An 18,916-nucleotide genomic window follows, 5' to 3' on the forward strand; every position below is an offset into this window, starting at 1 on the left:
ACAAACCAACAGACTTCGGTGTGTCACTCCATCGCACTTTAGAGCATTAGTATGTGCCATTGGACTTTGTCGTGTCACACCATCGCACTATGGCACATTGGTCTCACACCATCGCACTTTGGCCCATGAGTTTGGACCATCGCACTTTAATTTCGGAAGCAGTGTTATCCCCTGCCCCCTTCTAATATTTCATTCGGAGCAAAGTTTAAGAGTATTAGACATGCAAAACTTCAACAGAACTATGCAAGAATGAAATTCATTTTTGAAAATACATGAGAGCATGAACTGCATGCTATGTTTTATACCTGAATATTTCATAAATCGCGTTAGCTCTTCATAAAGCTTATACTAGTAAAGGATATCGAAGATAAAAACAAAAACATTGAGAATGAAAAGATTTATCCGCTGCAAAATCATGGAAAGACCTTTAAGTACTCGTGAAACAACTATGATTACCATACCTCTTAATCATTAGGGAAAGGGAATCTAATTGGTCGAGATGGTCACGTGATCGTCATACTTGTCTTTCAACAAATCATCATGTTTCCAGCTATGCGATTCAGAGTGACGTTACAATAAATACGAGTCATTTCCCGTAAGTGAATAAATCATTCTTTGTAAGGTGCAAAAAGATATCTTGACATTGCATTCAAGGAGAAAGGAAACACAAGATGATTGTCCTTCTTAAATGTTGATGGTGCTATCGTTAGGGCGACCTCAGCTACATGTGAATGTTTTCCTCCGCAATCTGTAGCCTGACTTTGTGTCGGTATAATAAACAATTTATTGGACGAATGTTTGGGAGATATGAAGCGTTGCCCCCGGGGAATATAATTTCCTTGGATAAATAGGTCTTCATATCGTCCTCATTATCATGCAATAAATGCATACTGTTTCTGTCTTTGTATCAAGTGCAGAGATGGCAGATATAAGTCATTCAGAGCTTCTCTTGGTAAGGATAATCTCTGTTGATTTCGCATTAAACAAAACTGTCGACTTCATCTTTGATCTGAAAAATGCACGTCAATCTACACGTACCATCAATATATAAAATTATTGCAAGATGTACTTGTCCAATCATATTGAACATTTCCTAGTATACTCATATTCAAGTTTAATCTTAACGTCACCGCCATCTTCCAATATACACAATCAAGATTATTTGATACATATCAAATAGTCCACAATTAATTAAGATTGGCTAATACAGTTCGTATCGTTTACGAAATAAACCTGGTTCGAACTATCTTGCCTCTTACAATTCCGCCTAACGGGGAACGAGTTAATGACAATCCATTGCCATCGAGCTAATTTATTAACATCGTGCAATCGTATACGCAGCCAAACAATCATACCGATCGATTGGATTTTGATTTGTTTTGTCCATGGTGAAGATAACGAACTGTGACCTATCATTCCTATAAGCAATACAATAAAACATCTCTTCCAACAATGGAATCGTCACCACTGTCGGCGATGGGTTGCTAAACTTTGGCCTGAGTTAGGCGTTTTCTCGGCCACTTAGCGGGGAGCCCCAGCGATTTTTATCGTGCCACCTGTGACTCGGACCCGCGGTTTAATTTGACGACCTGTTACAACTGCGATGGGTGCTGTGGACCTTTCTATCCTGGATCCCCACAGGACTTTAGTCCGAGACTAGGAGGGTAAGGCAGTGAAGCACGGCAACATTATGGTCACCCCCCTCTTTTAAATGCAGGAGGTACCCATTCAGCCGGTGATGGAGGTTTAATCCCGGTCGAATGCTACTAGCCTTTCTCAAGGTCAACCTGAATAGAATCGTCACCAGTGTCGGCGATGGGTTTCCAAATTTTGGCCTGTGCTCGTTCGCTTTGTGGGGAGCGATTTTCATCGTGCCACCACACACGGACCTTTCTAACCGGGATCTCCACGGGACTGGAGCTCGAGACAAGGACGGCATACCAGCCAGGCAGTGAAGCACGATAACGCTGGTCCTCCCCCTCCCCTGAAGGCAGGAGGTACCTATTCAGCCGGCAATAGTCGTCTAATCTCTGACGAAGGCTACCATCCCTTCTCAAGGTCAACATGGTGAGTCGCTGCATTTATTTGATATTCCTTAATATTTTTAGTTCAAATTCTACCGGCTGTCGTAAAGCACTCGCACAACATAGCTCATAGGGCGATACCATACTCAGAGTTAGTTTCTGTATGTATCTTCTGGCAGCCGCCATATGTAAATTCATATCCTGGTCATGTCCTACACCACCTAATATACCTAGCATTGCCGGTGCTCTATTATTATGTATCCCAATGGCAAACCTATGGCACAATTTTGATTGTATCTATTTGGCCAAAATGCCATTCATGATTCAAGGTGCTTGGTTAACGTAGGTTTCATGACTTTTCATAAGCATGGCTAGCGAGTCGGTCAAGCAAGGGCACCAGATACATGTAGTCAGATCATGCTACAAATTCCAAGGCTTGCTTACTCTTAATTCGTCCCATTCTGTAATCAGTTCATTATGTCGCGTTACTTGTATTTATTCAATTACATGTCATACACAGATGAACCTGGATAACGTTCAGGTATACCTGATTGTGCCATGCTGGCACTGCATAGACCAGGGTCTCGGACCTCAACCTACCACGAGGTTCAATTTGCAATGTGGCCAACCACTACATTATCTCGCTAGGTTTACTTGCTAGGCATTATTGGGCCCAAGTTTCAGGGTAGGCATTGCTATTCACGGTCACAGGGGTTCACGGGTTTTTACTACGCACGATCATAATTTTAGGTACCAAGGACCTCACCGGTCAATTTACGCAGAGTTATTAACTTCATAGTACTTATCTATTATTAACATCCCTATGCAATTACGTGGTATTCTTGCTATTTCAGCAATTTGCCTCTTTTTATTTTATGTAGTTTACAGATGATTCCGACAACGTACGTGACGTGGAGCGCTATATGCTATTTCGTACACACGTTTCAGGTTTGTGCTAGAACCAGCATCACAGCGTACGAGTCGCAGTATATTCTCACCTTGTCGTTCTTTGGATATTTAGCAATTTTCATAGCACAGAGACCCTAGTTCCATATCATTAGTTGCATTTAATTGCAGTTTTTGTTTCCGATAATTGTCCACAATCTCAATTTAAGTTGGGACTTGCAGATTGTTGATCGGCTCGTTGTTGTTTATTCTCAATGTCAAGCCTAACCAAAAGTTATTAAGTCAATCACACTCCATTCCATTTTCATGTAAATAATTGACTGGTTTTGTCTCAGATGTATTCGGCGTTGAATTTTTCTTTCCATAATTCATTCAATAGGCATTTATTGGAGTTTGTATGGTTCCAGCAGTTGAGAACCCACGCCAGGAAGTGTTATGTTTTGTTATCCAACTTTTCCCGAGGAGGCGTGGCTTTGAGGGTAGAGGCTTAGGGGTGTTAATGGGCTGGGTCATTTTCGTATTTTGGCTCGAGTAATCGGTCTTAATTTTAATTCTTAGCTGAGTTTGGGTTAATTCTCACTGGCTCTGGAACGTTTGGATTAGTTTGACGAATTTATGAGGAATTTCCAGTCGAACAAGTTTGATCCATTACAGTTTATTGTTTTATCTTAGGAATCGTCGAAAATGGTATTTAGCAATGTGCCATTCTGCTATCGTTACCTTAGTTTTTACGGAAGTATTTGGGACTTGTAGTTAGATCTTTTTTGACGGAATTCAAAATTATTCTCGAATTTTCTGCTGAAACTCTTCAGAATCAATCGGAATCCTTTAGAGGTATACCAGTTTCAGTTATGGGGCGTAATTTTCCTCCAGTAGGACTGGGAGATGGTTTGCTAAATTGGTGTTAGGAAATTTTGTCAAATTTTTGCTTTCCATCATAGGAGTTATTCAAGAGCTGACAAGTCTTATAGTCCGCCTGAACTGCGACCACTTTGTTGTTAATCTTACGTCACCTTTGAGATTACACATTTTGAAATGGTCATTTCAGAATTCAGTCTAATTTTGGTCAGGAATCCTGAAGTTTTAGCTATTCCCTTGAAAAATCCAGGAAATTTAAATAATTCACAACTTTCACAATCACTATCAAAATGTGTCAATTCGGTGATACCAGTGACCTCTTGGTTAAGTCACCATTGCTTGAGAGTACGCAAGGGGGTTCGAAGGGAGTAGCATAGAGATAAATGCTCTCCCATAGTGCCTCCAGGGGGCCTGGGTGACGGACGAGAGTGCACGTCACCCACCCCGCAGAATTGAGATGACCTTGTTAATTTATTACCTTCGAGGTTACACTTTTTGCAATGATCAACTTCAGAATTCAATCTAATTACTGGTCGGAAATCCTGAAAGTTTTAAATATTCCCACGAAAATTACAGGAAATGCAGGTAATCTTCAAGTTGAGAGCGATTACCGAAATGTGTCAATTTGGTGATAACTTGGTCTTAGTAACCATTGCTTGAGAGTGAACAGGGGGTTCGGAGAGGGGAACGTAGAGATAAATGTTCTCCCCTCGCACCTGCGGGCCCTGGGCGACGACGAGGGTGCACGTCGCCCACCCTACTGTTTAAGTGCCGCCAATTTCAAGTATGCATGAAGAAAAAAGGAAACAAACATACAAATATCAATTTTTGTGGGGGACATTGTTCCAATGTCTGTGGCGGACTGGGGAGTGCGTTGGGGTAGTTGATCACTAATTCTGCGCCAAAACCGGCTCTCCTCCCACCTATTACTAAAGCAGGGGGCAGGTATTTCACGTGTACCCTCCAGACGACCATTAAACTAGGTCAAGGATCAGTGGATATTCATAGAAAATACTAATTTCTTGCATAAGTTGCTAAAGTTTAATTCGTGGGGCTCTCAGCTAGTTCATAGCTGGGGCCACATCCACCTCCTACTAAGGGAGGGGATGCTACAGGCTGGTGCATGTTGCGACAACTGTAGGAGGGTCTACAAGCTTGCTCCGCACTTGCTAATTAAACCAGGTAGCACGCAGGAGACCGGTGAGATGCGCAGAGATCTCTACCTCCCTTAGAACGTGGGGACTCGTTCAGGTTCGGGCACCTATGTCCACATAGGGCCCCCTGTGTTGCCCCTACTTTGGTAGTCAAACTGGCACACTGGCCGCCTCCCCAGTTCCCCACAAAAAGTTTGCATGCGACCCTTTCTACCATATATGTAAATTTGCATCCTGTTTCTGATCCAATTAATAAATATTAAACTTGTATCACTCTTGTCATTGCAGCTGCTAAGCAGCCTATGAGGGATTACAGGGCAGCCAGTTAAGCTTCGACACACCTACTGGTCTATTCAGATATTAGGTTAAGGTCACTATTCAATTCGGGTAGTAGGTCAGATGTCTTGCGGCTGGTTGTGCTGTATATTAAGTTTATTTTAGCACAATGGCTTCTCTAGGTAAATTTAACACACCCTAGGTCAGGTCATGGTCATAAAGCCAATTCTTTTATTAATGCATATGTATATTGGGAGATGGCGGTATAAGTTTCCAGAACTCGTACCTGATACTGTTGTGATTGCATGACAATAAAATACGTTCAAACACAATCTGATATGTATACACTTCTGTATATACCAACATTAGCTTTAGTTGTACAAAAAAGCCGTTCAATTTATGAAGATTACAGCGGTGCATGGGATACGCTTTCATAAACTTGTACAATTACCAATATCCACTCATATGAATAACACTTTAAAAAACAATATATACATATGTATATAAATAAACACTCATTCATAATTCTGTACAACGTGGGTGTACTTTATACCAAATCAGCACATGTAAATACGTACCAAATTAACCGTGTAAATACGTACCAAATTAACACGTGTAAATACATACAAAATTGAATTTGTCCCAAATCAACACATACAAATACGTACCAAATTAACCGTGTAAATATGTTAGTCTAATGCATTCACTTTGTTTTACTTTAAATGGCTTTTGTATTTCATAAAATGTGTCGTCTATACGAGGAAGATACGGGATCACTGATCAATTTGTTTTCCGATAGATCACGTGATATCACAGTTCACCACTGCGGCAGGCTTTGTTCAATACTAATCTAATTCTCCTGCCCTAAAATACTACTAACGGGCGACATCCTTCTCTGAGATGCATCTTTAGTTTTGATTTAAATCAAAATCTAAACGCGCTATCACTAGTAGAAAATTTGGGTCTATTTTCCCAATGCTGCATATGTTGCTGCATAATATGAACACTCCCAATGTAAATTTTCATTACCTACAATCAGTCACGTGATTTTTTTTTATCCAATGAATTTACGGCTAACTTGTTGACCAACGCCCGTAAGGAAAATTTTTCTCGTTCTTTGGATTTCATGTGCAAAGTGTAAGTCTTTTTTTTTTAATCATTCATTGTATTTATTAATGATATAAAATTATTGTCTATGTAACCATAAATGAATGCAGAGGGGGAAAGTAGGATGCTAAAAGAAAAACAATATATACAAGAGATGATATTTAATTTTCATTTTCTTTTAAAAATGATGTCATTATAGGTTTTACTAAACATAACTAATTACATAAAAAATATAAAATCATATCAATTACCTGGATAGAAAATGGACAGAATTCCAACACCATAATTATGTTCAGCAGATTCCGCCATTTTGAAAAGGTACAGAAGTCTTTGCACTAACTATCTAATTTCTGTTTTCAACCGTCTTTTTCAACATGTAATTCATCTCTATGAAATTTCACTTTCGTACTTTTATTTACATTTTCCAAAACTAGAAGGAAGTGAATGTAAACCGCACACTACACACCATATCCTTCCTAACCCGACAAAATTCTAGTCGACATCAAATTTTTCTGCTCAACGTATTATTTCACAATTGATGTGCTTTTGACATTAATGTGTTGATCTCATCGATGAAATATACATATCTCCCACATATAGGGCCCACTAAGATCGCCATTTGACTGGAACCATCACAAACCGTATATCGATCACTTTAACAGCCGTCGACGTTTGTGATCCTGATATCATTTTCATGTGTTATTGTTAGAATCTCGCGGATTTTAATAAAGGTCACTATATACTTCTTCTAACAATGAATTGCAGATCTACAAGTTTAATGTAGAATTTCAAAGAGATGACCAAACAAAGCCTGTGTTGGAGGTGGAATTTAATCGGATAAGATAAATATCTCAAGAGTCGATATTTAAAACTTCTGATACACACGTTGAAAGGTAAAGCAGTATGTTGGCGTAATCTCTGGGTCTGGAAATTAAAAACTCGGTGTATCTTTTAATATAAATTTACTGATACAGAAATTGAATCATTAACTGACTGAAATGTTTTGGCGCGGAAACATCCGTGTTTTCTCAAAACTTCTGGTGGCCACGTGCTAAGATGCAGTGGTTTTAGAGCTCACGCCTGGCAATTCATTATCTTAAGTAATATTTATATCATGTTTTGAATTTTTAAACTCTTTATCATAAAACCCACAATGCTGATATTTATTTCATCTACTGTAGATGATCCAAGTTCTTTAAATGAAATCAATATAATTATAACATTATTTGACACTTTTGATGATAATTGAATACAAATGGGTACACTAAGATAGGTAGATAAGGTTTAAACACGGTTAAGATCGCAGGTTTTCAAAGAGGATTAAACGGACCATAAACAAACCTGTAAAAATAGGAAACTTGAAGACGATCACTTCTTTAAACCCAATGACTGTAATTTATCTAGAATAATGAAATACTCTCGGATCACTTTGTGATGGTGGCCCAAAAATACCAACATTCTTCTCGGGATGAATGGAGTCCCCCGGGAAAAGTTCATGATCTAGATATACAACAGTTGCCCTGGAGGTCATAGATATTCACTCACGGACGTAAACATCTTCACGAGTACACTTAATTTACAGCAAGTTAAATAGTCCCTCATCGCTAGACTGGTTCTCCCTAAATATTTTACTGTACTATTACAGATCAACATTTTATTTCATTGTTTTTCTATTTCTTTTATTTTCTCGCTCATGAGTAATATGTAGACATTTCTCACACCATCCATGGTGTTGTGTTTTTTTATCCCGTGTTCTATGTTAACCCCTCCAGTAAAATTCAGTAAAAATGAGCGTAATCGTTGATTTATATGCAGCCAGAATAGAGATATTTCTTATCATCAGAGATGCACACTTTCTCTCCCTTCATCAATTTTCTTAATGAGTTTTTGTTATTACTGACACGTTTCGTTGATGAACGCTGAATCGATCTAGAGGCATTAGCATCAAGGGGTTCGCTGTTAGGATTAGGGGGATAGGAATCAAATGAAATATTTGTTCAGACAGTGTAAACTGTTTAACATTGGAGATGCTTCCGTCTGTTCCACTCGCTGGATATTCAGAACACAGATGCTGCAGGAATTTAAAGGGACTGGTTCACGATTTTTGATAGAAATATTTTTCATTTTTGATGTTAAACATTAGAAATATAACTCATTTAATGTTGACAGCCAAAATTTTGACCTTCTGAATGCATGAATGAAAGCAATATTTTAGCCTTAAATATGTGTTATGTAAACAAAGACTCGAGTCTTTTTATGTAAACAAACAAACAAGTGAAATATTGATTTTGTAATATAATGCATCTTAATTTTGCATAGTCACAAATTTTAACTTTTAGATGACACTTTTCACCCCAAATATGCTTGAAACATGAAAGATATAATAATACTTAGATCGATATCCATTTCTTTTGAAAATTCCGTAAACAATAACATATCGCAATCTTTGTTTACAAAACAAATAATAAACTCTCTAAAATGAGCTTCTGTGATGATGTATAACCTTAATTTTCATGTGAAATCTTTCAAACATATTAGACAGTAGATTTTGATCATTAAAAGTGAAAAACAAAATTTTGGGTAAAATCGTGAATCATTAAAAAGGAATTTCGAAACATAGTGGCGATTTCAGAAAATCAATCTATTCCATTTTTTTTCCATATTTTTCATTGTGTTTTGTCGATGTATTGTATACATGTATTTTTCTTTATAAATTGAAACTTCGTATATTTAAGTCAAAATACTATTCGATGCAGAAAAAACAAGAAGACAAAATGACCGCTTTTCTTTGCAGATCTAGAGTTTCATTACTTTCCAATGTGAAATGCCTTCTAACATGACTAAAAATTTGATTTTTTTTCCCAATAGTGGGTCCACCATGGCAACTAAGAACGACTTTAAATTGAACTTGCAAGATTTATTTGAGGAATATGCTTGGAGGCGATTTAATGATACCAGAAACGTCTTCAGCCGCATGTTCAACAGGCGTTCTAAATTCTATATCGATGTGCGTTGGGGGTATATTGAATTCAAACACGAAACAACAAGATTCGAAGAGAGACCGGATGTAGTCGACGTCACACCCGCCGAAATTTCCGTTTCTGAAGTGAGCGATGTTAAGGGAAGTCCAAAAGCATCAAAAGACGTTATTCTGTATCAGTCCGACTATGAAAATAGGACCCCGATGGATCAGGAATATAATTTCAGTTCCACCAGAGACACCACAAACTCCACGACTGTAGAGCTTCAGGAGAACTACACAAAAGGAGGGGAGTGTAGCCTTGAAATAAGCGTCCCAGGAGACCTAGTGACGGTCGGCGCGGGTCTGAGTGGGTCACTGTCCGTTACAAAAACCGAGACGGAGACTTTTGAGACCACCACGTCTTGGACGGTGGACACGAAAATTAACGTCCGGAAAGGACATAGGGCCGAGGCCAAAGTCCACGTGTCAGAGCGGAACTCCGTGGCGGACTTCGAGGTCAAAACCACAATGAAAGTGATAGACGGGAAAGAACTCTTGATAGCGATCCGAAGGGTGTCGGACGACAAACTAGTGCACATCGTGGGCGTACCTGATTTGCTGGATGTATTCTACAAACTTGTGGAAACGAATCCCAATGTGGAGAAATTGGAGTATCTCGATAAATCGAGGAGTACTCCCCGCAAGCGTCATAAAGTTATACTATACTCGCGTGGCACGTGTAAAAGCATGTCGTGGAAAAACCAACACGTTGAGGTACATTCCGAAAGGATTCCTTCGTATTCATATGAGGAGGACGAATCTACCAAAGATGATAAGCAATGAGATATTGGTTGTATTTAAAGTCCCATTCAACCTGTATTGTGTATAAACTAGGATTATATCCAACATGTAGTGATGAAATATAAAAACGGGGGATTATTCGGATATATACATACTACATACATGTACATGTACAGTTTCACTGCTGCGTAATGAAATGGTGACTGAAGAAAATGGAAAGGAATCCTGTCATAGTTTATAGTTGATCTGTCAAAATTAGGACAGGCTGTATTAAGAGTGACTGTAGTTTTGTCCCATAATACTCGTTAATACTATGGAAAGCCAACTGGGTTAAAATTTTATCCCATACACAATTCATCACTCGTTCATTGTAGATGTAAAAATTGTTAATTTAAAGAGTGTGCACACCTTCTTGGTATGCATTGTAATAGAAAACTGATTTTAATGATCTTTCCAAGATTTTCGTATAATGTAGAGATTTGGTTTGTGTGAACTCTGGCGGAAGTTTGACCTGGACTTGATCACTCTATTGTCAATTGGGAAACCGGGATGTACCATTTTCATATTCACGATCAAGTTCAGTAAAAACAAAAACGTTCCCAGTGACCAAGGTAGGAGACACCTCCACCACACCACCATCATCAGCATCATCATCGCATTTAACAACAAAACTTAAACCGCCGGGACCATCAATAATAACTATTCTTTTATGATATGAGGTTTTATTGTTCCATCTAACATTCACATTAACAAAAGGACAATTCCTGTCAATCAATGATAGTCACGCCCATACAATAAACACGTGAGCTTCATACACCATCTACACCTATACATACGATATATCACTAATCATCGACTTCAGAGGTTGTAAATGTACTGGAATCAAATATCCCAGAAAAGTTAATGACGAATCTTACTATCAAAGATCTCCTCTTCGAATAAAAAACGTTGATAGTGGATAACACGATCCGATTATTTTGGACATGGGCCATTATATGATTTGCCTCCAATTAAATCGAATGAACAGCTATCCTTAGTGTCTACATATTGCCCTTGCTTCACATATTGTATTTTTGTATGTTATATATACTTTTTGGGTGGGTGGGGGTGTAACTTTTATATGTGTGAATGAATTTGAACTTTTTTTGTAAATTTCTATTCAGTTTTCCATTTATTTAGCACTGTTTGTATACAACATCAAGCTAAATAAAAATATGAGAAAATAATTGTACTAACTTTTTTTTCTATAGGAGAATGCTTTTCTCTGTATCAAATAGACAATTCCACCGGAACTAAAACGGACTTGTCCGTCACGTTTCAAACCGTGTGACTATTCGATTCTAAGTTAGATGCTGGATCATCTGTGCGTAATGTTATATTGACACATGCACCATTTGGCTGTACAGATAGCCAGGTGATATACTGTAATACACCAGATTAATAATATATAAGACCAATACCACTATTTAATGCAATTTATGAGATTCAACGAGGGTGTAATAATCATGAATTATAAATAACTCCACATGTACAACAAACTATGCTGCCAATTGTGCGATTTTGAGGCAGCAGGGACATTTCTAGATATGCTGGAGTTCCGCTATATTTAATTTATTGATACAATTAATATCACTGAGGTTTTTTGATTGGAATTACTGTTCAGATGGAATGCTGCCTAGACAATCTGTAACAGCTGAAACAGGTATATCTTAAAGCATCGTCCCTCGATATTTTCTGTAGGTGAGCAGCTATCAACATGCTTGTTTAACTATGAAATATATCCCCAATGTAGTGGTTCTAAGGCTTCCTCGGTCAAAGGGAGATAATGCAAATTATTTCATCACGTCTGTCGCCAATCTCTACCCAGAGTTATCGTTCCCAATATGCTCCACTAGTCTAAAAATCATATCAAAACGTACTGAAACTAACTTAGCATATCAAACTGTAATGATCATATCTAAGCAAATCAAACACTTGTCTGAATTTTATAAACGCAGAAGCTGGTAAATATGAGACACCTAAGCGAATTAAAAGGTTTTATATAAATATTCATTCATTCATTCATTCATCCAATAATACTAGAATAATCATGGAATTCGTTGTTTTTGTGAACTTACTGTAAGATTTTAAGCTTAACACTAAAACTTGTAAAATCATACTTTATAATGCAATAGCACGGCTACCCATGTCCTAAATCATAATGTATCGGTTATGAAAGAAAATTCGTTTGGAGTGTTTCCGGTTATGAGTTAAAAGAGAACAACACGCCGCTTCGACAGGTAGGTAGATCTGAGTTTTTCTTGTTTATGATCATTTAACCACTGTTGACAAAAATCGGGGAATGTAGTCAGCTGTAGAAATGATTAAAGTACACGAGACCACAATTACCCATATCTAAAGCGGCAAGACGACACGAGATGATTTTCCGAGAGCAGAAGGAGGTTGAAGTTTGAAAATTTCTCACAATTCTCGATTGTCAGGGTCAATATCGGCTCAATCAGCTAACCAGTCGAAATAAGTTGACCACTCTAGGGACGATTTGTGCAAGTTAAAATTAAAATATTCTACTTTTTTGATGTTGGTGTTTGTATTTTGCCAAAATTTCTATCCAAACGGGTCAGGTAATGCTTTAGGGGATAAGTTATGATTTAATGGATTGGTTATGATTTAGAGGAAAGTTTGGTTAATACACACCCGCTGCATAATTTGTTATTACAAAAGGGAAGCAACGTGTAGTGTCCAATTTTTTGCTATTTTCAATGATCTGGTTTATCAAGAAACCAACCGTCATGCGACTAGGATTAAGTTTATATTACTCGGTACCGGAAACATTTGAAAACCAAGTAGTATTTCATGTAACACTGCGTCTGTGTTTATTAAGCAAACTTTTTGTGTGCGAAGAACACTGTTTGTCAATTATTTCTTAGACCCATTTTCTACAAAAAACACATGCACCTTAAGTATGGATATTACTACCCCCCCCCCACCTTTATGATAATTTTTTTGTGGCAATAATTTCTCTTTTTATACCACAGGCACTTGTTTCATACACGAGTCCCCCCTCCTTAATAATACCACAGGCACTTGCTTCATACATGAGTCCCCCCTCCTTAATAATGCCACAGGCACTTGTTTCATACATGAGTGCCCCTCCTTAATAAGGAGGGAGGACTCATGATGTATGAAACAAGTGCCTGTGAAACAAGTGCCTGTGGTATTATTAAGGAGGGGGGACTGATGGATGAAGCAAGTGTCTGTGTTTTATTATACCGGTAGAAGGCCAATCTCTAAAGCTTACAAAAAGCGTGAAACCATTACATGAAGCGAGAGAGGGATGAGATAGACCGGGAATTCACACATTTCAGAGAAATTATTGGAACCCCCCCCCCTACAAAAATTATGAAGGGGGTGGGGGGGGGGGGGGAGTAATATCCATACTTCAGGTGCCTGTGGAAAAAATACATGCAAAAATACAAGTACTGATACTATACTAAAGTTTTTTTTACCGCTAACTTCAGCTGTTTCTATGCAAAGATTCATTGAGTGTTTTCATTTCCACCCCAATACAATACACTATTTATTCTATTTTGTATTTTACAGATGGAAAGAACTCAGCACAGGTGTGAATATAAAGGATGCGACAAAGTTTACCATCAATTAAAAGAGGAAACCGACTTTGCATATGAAAATTCAACATAGCTTTATTGACATCGGTCACTTACTTGTTTTGCTTTTGTTGTTTTTGTTTGGTATTTAACATTAAAGAGAGCTTATTTGAGTATGGTCTCTGGTTATACCTACTTCCGTTCAGATTTATCAGCAATTTACAATCTGAGAGTTGTCCCTTCTTAAGCTCTCTTCTAAAACATTTCAAAGCAAACGTTACAGTAGGTAAGACACTTCACTTTGTATACACGGATGTTTCGAGTGATGCTTGTGTCAACATAATGTTTTATGATCCTTAGCTCAAAAGCACTAGCCAAGTGGACTGCACTCGTTTTTTACTCAAAGCAGGCAAAACAGAACAAGTTTGAGAATAGAAAATGTCATTTATTTAGTAAATGACGAAAAGTATATACAGTACAGGGGGTCATTAAAACCAAGTAAAAATTAAGATCATATGCTGCAAATGACTAGATAACCCCCTGTTACATACATTTATAAAATTGACATTGAGAAAGAGAACATATATACACAAAATAAAAACATCCGATAGGGGGTCTAACAAGATGACCCCCTATTGCATACACATATGTAAAAAGACTAGCATAAAAATATTGCCTGCCCACAAAAAAGGGTGGGTAGCAACAAGAAATCAAGGCCATGAATCCAAGGCAAAATGAATTGGATTAACCCCACCCAAAGGCCTGTTTTACGGGCTGTTATTTTTTTGCATAGAAAAAACCGGTATCAAATTGCAGGTACCTTTCTTAATAGCAGTTTAGAGAGAAAACGTTTGCTTTGTTTTATAGCAATGTTTTATAATTTTTCAAAAAGAAGTAGGTTTTGTAGGGCATCTACTCTCACAATCATCTAAACGAATCTGATTTAGAGAAACAGCAATTCTGGAAGAACTCTACCCCGTTTGGTTAATTTTCATTCAGTGGTTCTCATGTGGAATTTAGTCAGCGGACAAAAGACGCCAAATGGTGACAACAACTTGTTTGATATCATTGGTCAGATGAGGAGTATTCCGAATGTACATTTTTGTTAGTTTAGTAATTATTCTACCACGCTCAAAATGAACTAGTATTTTTATTACACATTAGATTCTGACATGTAATCAAAGTTTAGTCCAAGTCTCTGGCTGCAACAGCTTAGAGTCGTTTATTCTGTAACCATCATGTTGCCTGATGGGTTGTTCTCTGGCATGTCGATTTGGTGCATTCGGTAAATACATTTTTTTGGAGGCATCTCTGTCTAAATTGTCCCTGTGAAGTAGAGAAAACGTTATCATAATCACAAGACCATATCATGATAGCTTCCATGCTTATAAATTCATCCTAAAGAGTAAATTCACACAAGATCGACACCTACATGTATATAGTGTATCCCCCCCCTCCCCCGGAATCTGACTATGGCCCTTAATTATTTTACTAGGAAATCAATAGATTTCTATATTCTAATATGAACTAATTATAGACTTTAACATTTGGTGTTCTGAAATTGAAGTAAAGTACCAGACCAGAAAATGCAAACTAACAACATATTCTGTGCAACATCATGTAGCGATTGGTGGACCGTTTTTGGCACACTGATTTTGGCTGCGGATAACTCCGTTTGCCTGATCGGGATGTGGGGCTCACGGCGGGTATAGCCGATTGACGGGGGATGCTTACTCCTCCTAGGCACCTAATCCCACCTCTGGTGTGTCCAGGGGTCCGTGTTTGCCCAACTCTCTATTTTGTATTGCTTATAGGAGTTATGAGATTGCACTGTTCGTTATCTTCACCTTTCATCAAGAAAGCATAAGCGTTACCTAAGTATTTGACAATTAAACGTCATGCATAAGTATTCGACATTTACATAATCCGTTAATTTTCTACATAGTCATAAATAAGTTGCTTATACACACCTTAGAATGATACACTCTATCTTCTTCAATTCTCTGCACCTACTATACATACAGTTGACATACTATCTGGGTCTAGCCTTGATTGCCACGTCTTTGGTTCCGAATAAGCAGCATCTTTATTTAGTTTTTTTGAATATGTTCCTGAATAAATATACAAATACGAGTACAATGCATGTACATTGAAGAAAAATATCTACAGCTCATACATTTTTTGCATGGAAAAGAATAGAGGTGAATTCGCAAATCGAAAAACAGTATCAATCTTTTTCTCCCTAACACGACTAATATTTTTCAAATACCTTCGTTACAAATAAAAAAATTAATTTCAATAAATTCTAAGTTATGTAGATCCAGAATGGATACTAATCTAAATTACGTCACGTACTACAAACTCATTCAGGTGCGTAATATTACTGTATTCATCAGCGGGGTGTGTATTAACCAAATTTTCCTCTAAATCTTAACCAATCCATTAAATCATAACGTATCCCCTAAAGCATTACCTGACCCGTTTGGATAGAAATTTTGGCAAAATACAAACACCAACATCAAAATAGTAGAATATTTTAATATTAACTTGCACAAATCGTCCCTAGAGTGGTCAACTTATTTCGACTGGTTAGCTGATTGAGCCGATATTGACCCTGACAATCGAGAGTTGTGAGAAATTTTCAAAATTCAACCTCCTTCTGCTCTCGGAAAATCATCTCGTGTCGTCTTGCCGCTTTAGATATGGGTAATTGTGGTTATTTCGTGTACTTTAATCATTTCTACAGCTGACTACATTCCCCGATTTTTGTCAACAGTGGTTAACTGATCATAAACAAGAAAAACTCAGATCTACCTACCTGTCGAAGCGGCGTGTTGTTCTCTTTTAACTCATAACCGGAAACACTCCAAACGGATTTTCTTGCATAACCGATACATTATGATTTAGGACATGGGTAGCCGTGAATAGGTAGAAATAAGTCTTACAGCGAATCTTGACATTCAGACGTTGACAGAGGTGTTGTCGCGTAGTGTAATACGCCCTCTGGTGTGAGATTGGTCTGTCGCGTTAACAGTGCTGTGTTTGTATTTCTTGTTCGGGTTGCTGTGTCTTTTAATTGTAGTTGCTGTATTTCTTGTACGGGTTGCTGTGTATTTTAATTTGTCCCCATGTACATGTATGTTGCACAAATTATGCTTGTTATATTTATGTTATTCCCCACAATGGGACCATGACTGACAGATAAAGTATTTCGATTTCTTTACATAGACGAATGGACATGTTCAAAGTAAAAATAATAATAATGCCACTAAATACTTGATTTGATGAAGCATGTAATGATAAGTCATTGTACAACAGATAATTATAAATTATTTCAAATGTAATGTATAATTAATTTATTAATTACAACACATACAAATATAGCATAATCAATCAATTACCAGGGGCGGATCCAGGAATTGCGGTTACGGGGGCGCCACTTTATGAGGCAGCGGGTCTAGGGGCCGCCATAAGGCCCCTGGTGGGAGGCCCAGGGGGCGAAGCCCCCGGAAGTCCCTGAATTTTACAGATTTTTTAGGGCTTGAAATATGTCTCCTAGTTAGTCATTTGTACTATTTTCCATCATTTTTCATAAGGTGAAATTAATAAAATGACGCAAATTCTAAGGGTTTTTGGAAAAAATTAAGTTCTCCCAATAAAGTAATTGAAGAAATCAAAAGATTTTGTCACCGGGAGTGGAAGAAATTATTGCTTCTTTTATCGTTTAGTACATTGTTCTAAACAAGATACCACGATTTAACTTAAATTAAAAAAAGTTAGGGGCGCGCGCGCCGGTTGCGTCCCCCACCCTTAAATCCGCCACTGATTACAACATATGAATTATATCAAATGTAATATATACAATTAGTCTTTGTACATGCATTTCATGCACAAATCTATTCAATTCTAATGATGTTAATGCTGTGCTAATATTGCACCCACTACTAGTCAATACGACAAATATGACAAGCTGTGCTAATATTGCACTCACTAGTAGTCAATACATTGAATATGACAAGCTGTGCTTATATAGTTAATGCGAAACACACAAAATTTCAATTACGACAAAATAAAATATCTTTTTTTTTTCACGGTGGGGATATATTTGATTATGCATTCAGGAGTGTCTATTGTTTTCAGATAATATGCGAACATTGTGTAGTGTGCGGGGCTTACATTGACTACAATGAATATCTATTATGTAGTTCTATTACAAATGAAATTTAACTCACTTTCACACGTCTAAGGCAACTCCATTTCACCTACATTATTTTTCTAAGGTGACAGACTGGAGTGCAGTCCAGTCTAATGCTATTCTACCTCAGCTGGTAGGAACACATCGATGGTATTGTTAATAGTGCTTATGATAGGGGGTGGGGGTAACTTTTAAAACAAGCTTACTTTAAGTTCAAAATTAGTAGAACATTTCTCCATGATGCGTCTAATAATATTTTCCTGCATGCTTGCGCACACCTACCATAAACATCAATTCTTTATAAAATGCATATTAGAAAATCATGGTATTTTACATAGTTTATTATACTGACAGTGTTTTGGTCTAGTTTGCAATATAAAAAAAACCCTGTTTATTATGTTATATATATGCCTATTACATAGATGAACTATGAATTTTAATGGGTATACATTTTTCAAATCTAAATCCTGTATATCCGATCTAAACCAATACTTCAGGATATACTTATATTCATTACTGAAACTATTGACTATCTTCTGTTTCTCTTCTTGAATATCATTTTTTTAGCGAAAAAAAATACATCTATTCTCAAGTGAGTATACAATGTTGAGAGAACCAGGAGGGGACTTCATGGCGACATTATTTGATAGCCGTTTATATTTCTTAATTGTTCATACTTAGTTAGGTAGAAAATACTCTTACCACACAGAGAGATTTGTGCGCATGCCACTACGAATCAGTGGGAGCGTGTGGAAAACGTCTGGCTGGACACAGTCCGGTCTGGCGATGAAAAGCGACAGCTTTCACGACAGAGAAAACTGACATAAAAATGAATAATATACTAGCAAGATGATAGTTGTTTGTTTTTGTTTGTTTGATGTTGTTTATATTTTTTGTATACAATATAAATGTACATATATTTAGCAGATCACATCACAAAGATTGACAGTTTTCCCCTCATCATCTGCCTCTGACACATACATGTACATTGAACACGTACAAGCATTACTAATGCGACTTTTCTTTTG

The 18,916-nt window shown here is 37.4% G+C and overlaps 1 protein-coding gene and 2 long non-coding RNA genes across 5 annotated transcripts; 1 reads left to right on the forward strand and 2 right to left on the reverse strand.

Annotated features, from left to right (window-relative positions):
* Positions 1–382: 382 nt before the first annotated feature.
* LOC130052428 (uncharacterized) lies at positions 383–7,037 on the reverse strand. Its single transcript, XR_008800778.1, has 2 exons — positions 6,577–7,037; positions 383–1,009 (listed from the first exon to the last, which is right to left on the reverse strand). It is a non-coding gene; the product is annotated as an uncharacterized LOC130052428 (long non-coding RNA).
* Positions 2,050–11,314, forward strand: LOC125680423 (uncharacterized). Of its 3 annotated transcripts, none has more exons than XM_056157388.1 (2): positions 2,050–2,067; positions 9,194–11,314. In XM_056157388.1, the coding sequence occupies exon 2, from the start codon at positions 9,204–9,206 to the stop codon at positions 10,128–10,130; it is 927 nt and encodes a 308-aa protein (XP_056013363.1). In that variant the 5' UTR covers positions 2,050–2,067; positions 9,194–9,203; the 3' UTR covers positions 10,131–11,314. The 3 variants fall into 3 exon arrangements, with proteins under 3 accessions (XP_056013363.1, XP_048775966.1, XP_048775968.1); XM_048920009.2 differs by lacking the exon at positions 2,050–2,067 and adding an exon at positions 6,013–6,355; XM_048920011.2 differs by lacking the exon at positions 2,050–2,067 and adding an exon at positions 6,369–6,643.
* Positions 11,315–14,123: 2,809 nt separating this feature from the next.
* Positions 14,124–16,912, reverse strand: LOC130052429 (uncharacterized). The gene is made up of 3 exons (XR_008800779.1): positions 16,512–16,912; positions 15,664–15,804; positions 14,124–15,019 (listed from the first exon to the last, which is right to left on the reverse strand). It is a non-coding gene; the product is annotated as an uncharacterized LOC130052429 (long non-coding RNA).
* Positions 16,913–18,916: the final 2,004 nt, after the last annotated feature.

This window comes from Ostrea edulis, chromosome 2, assembly GCF_947568905.1.
Source record: "Ostrea edulis chromosome 2, xbOstEdul1.1, whole genome shotgun sequence".
NCBI lineage: Eukaryota > Metazoa > Mollusca > Bivalvia > Ostreida > Ostreidae > Ostrea > Ostrea edulis.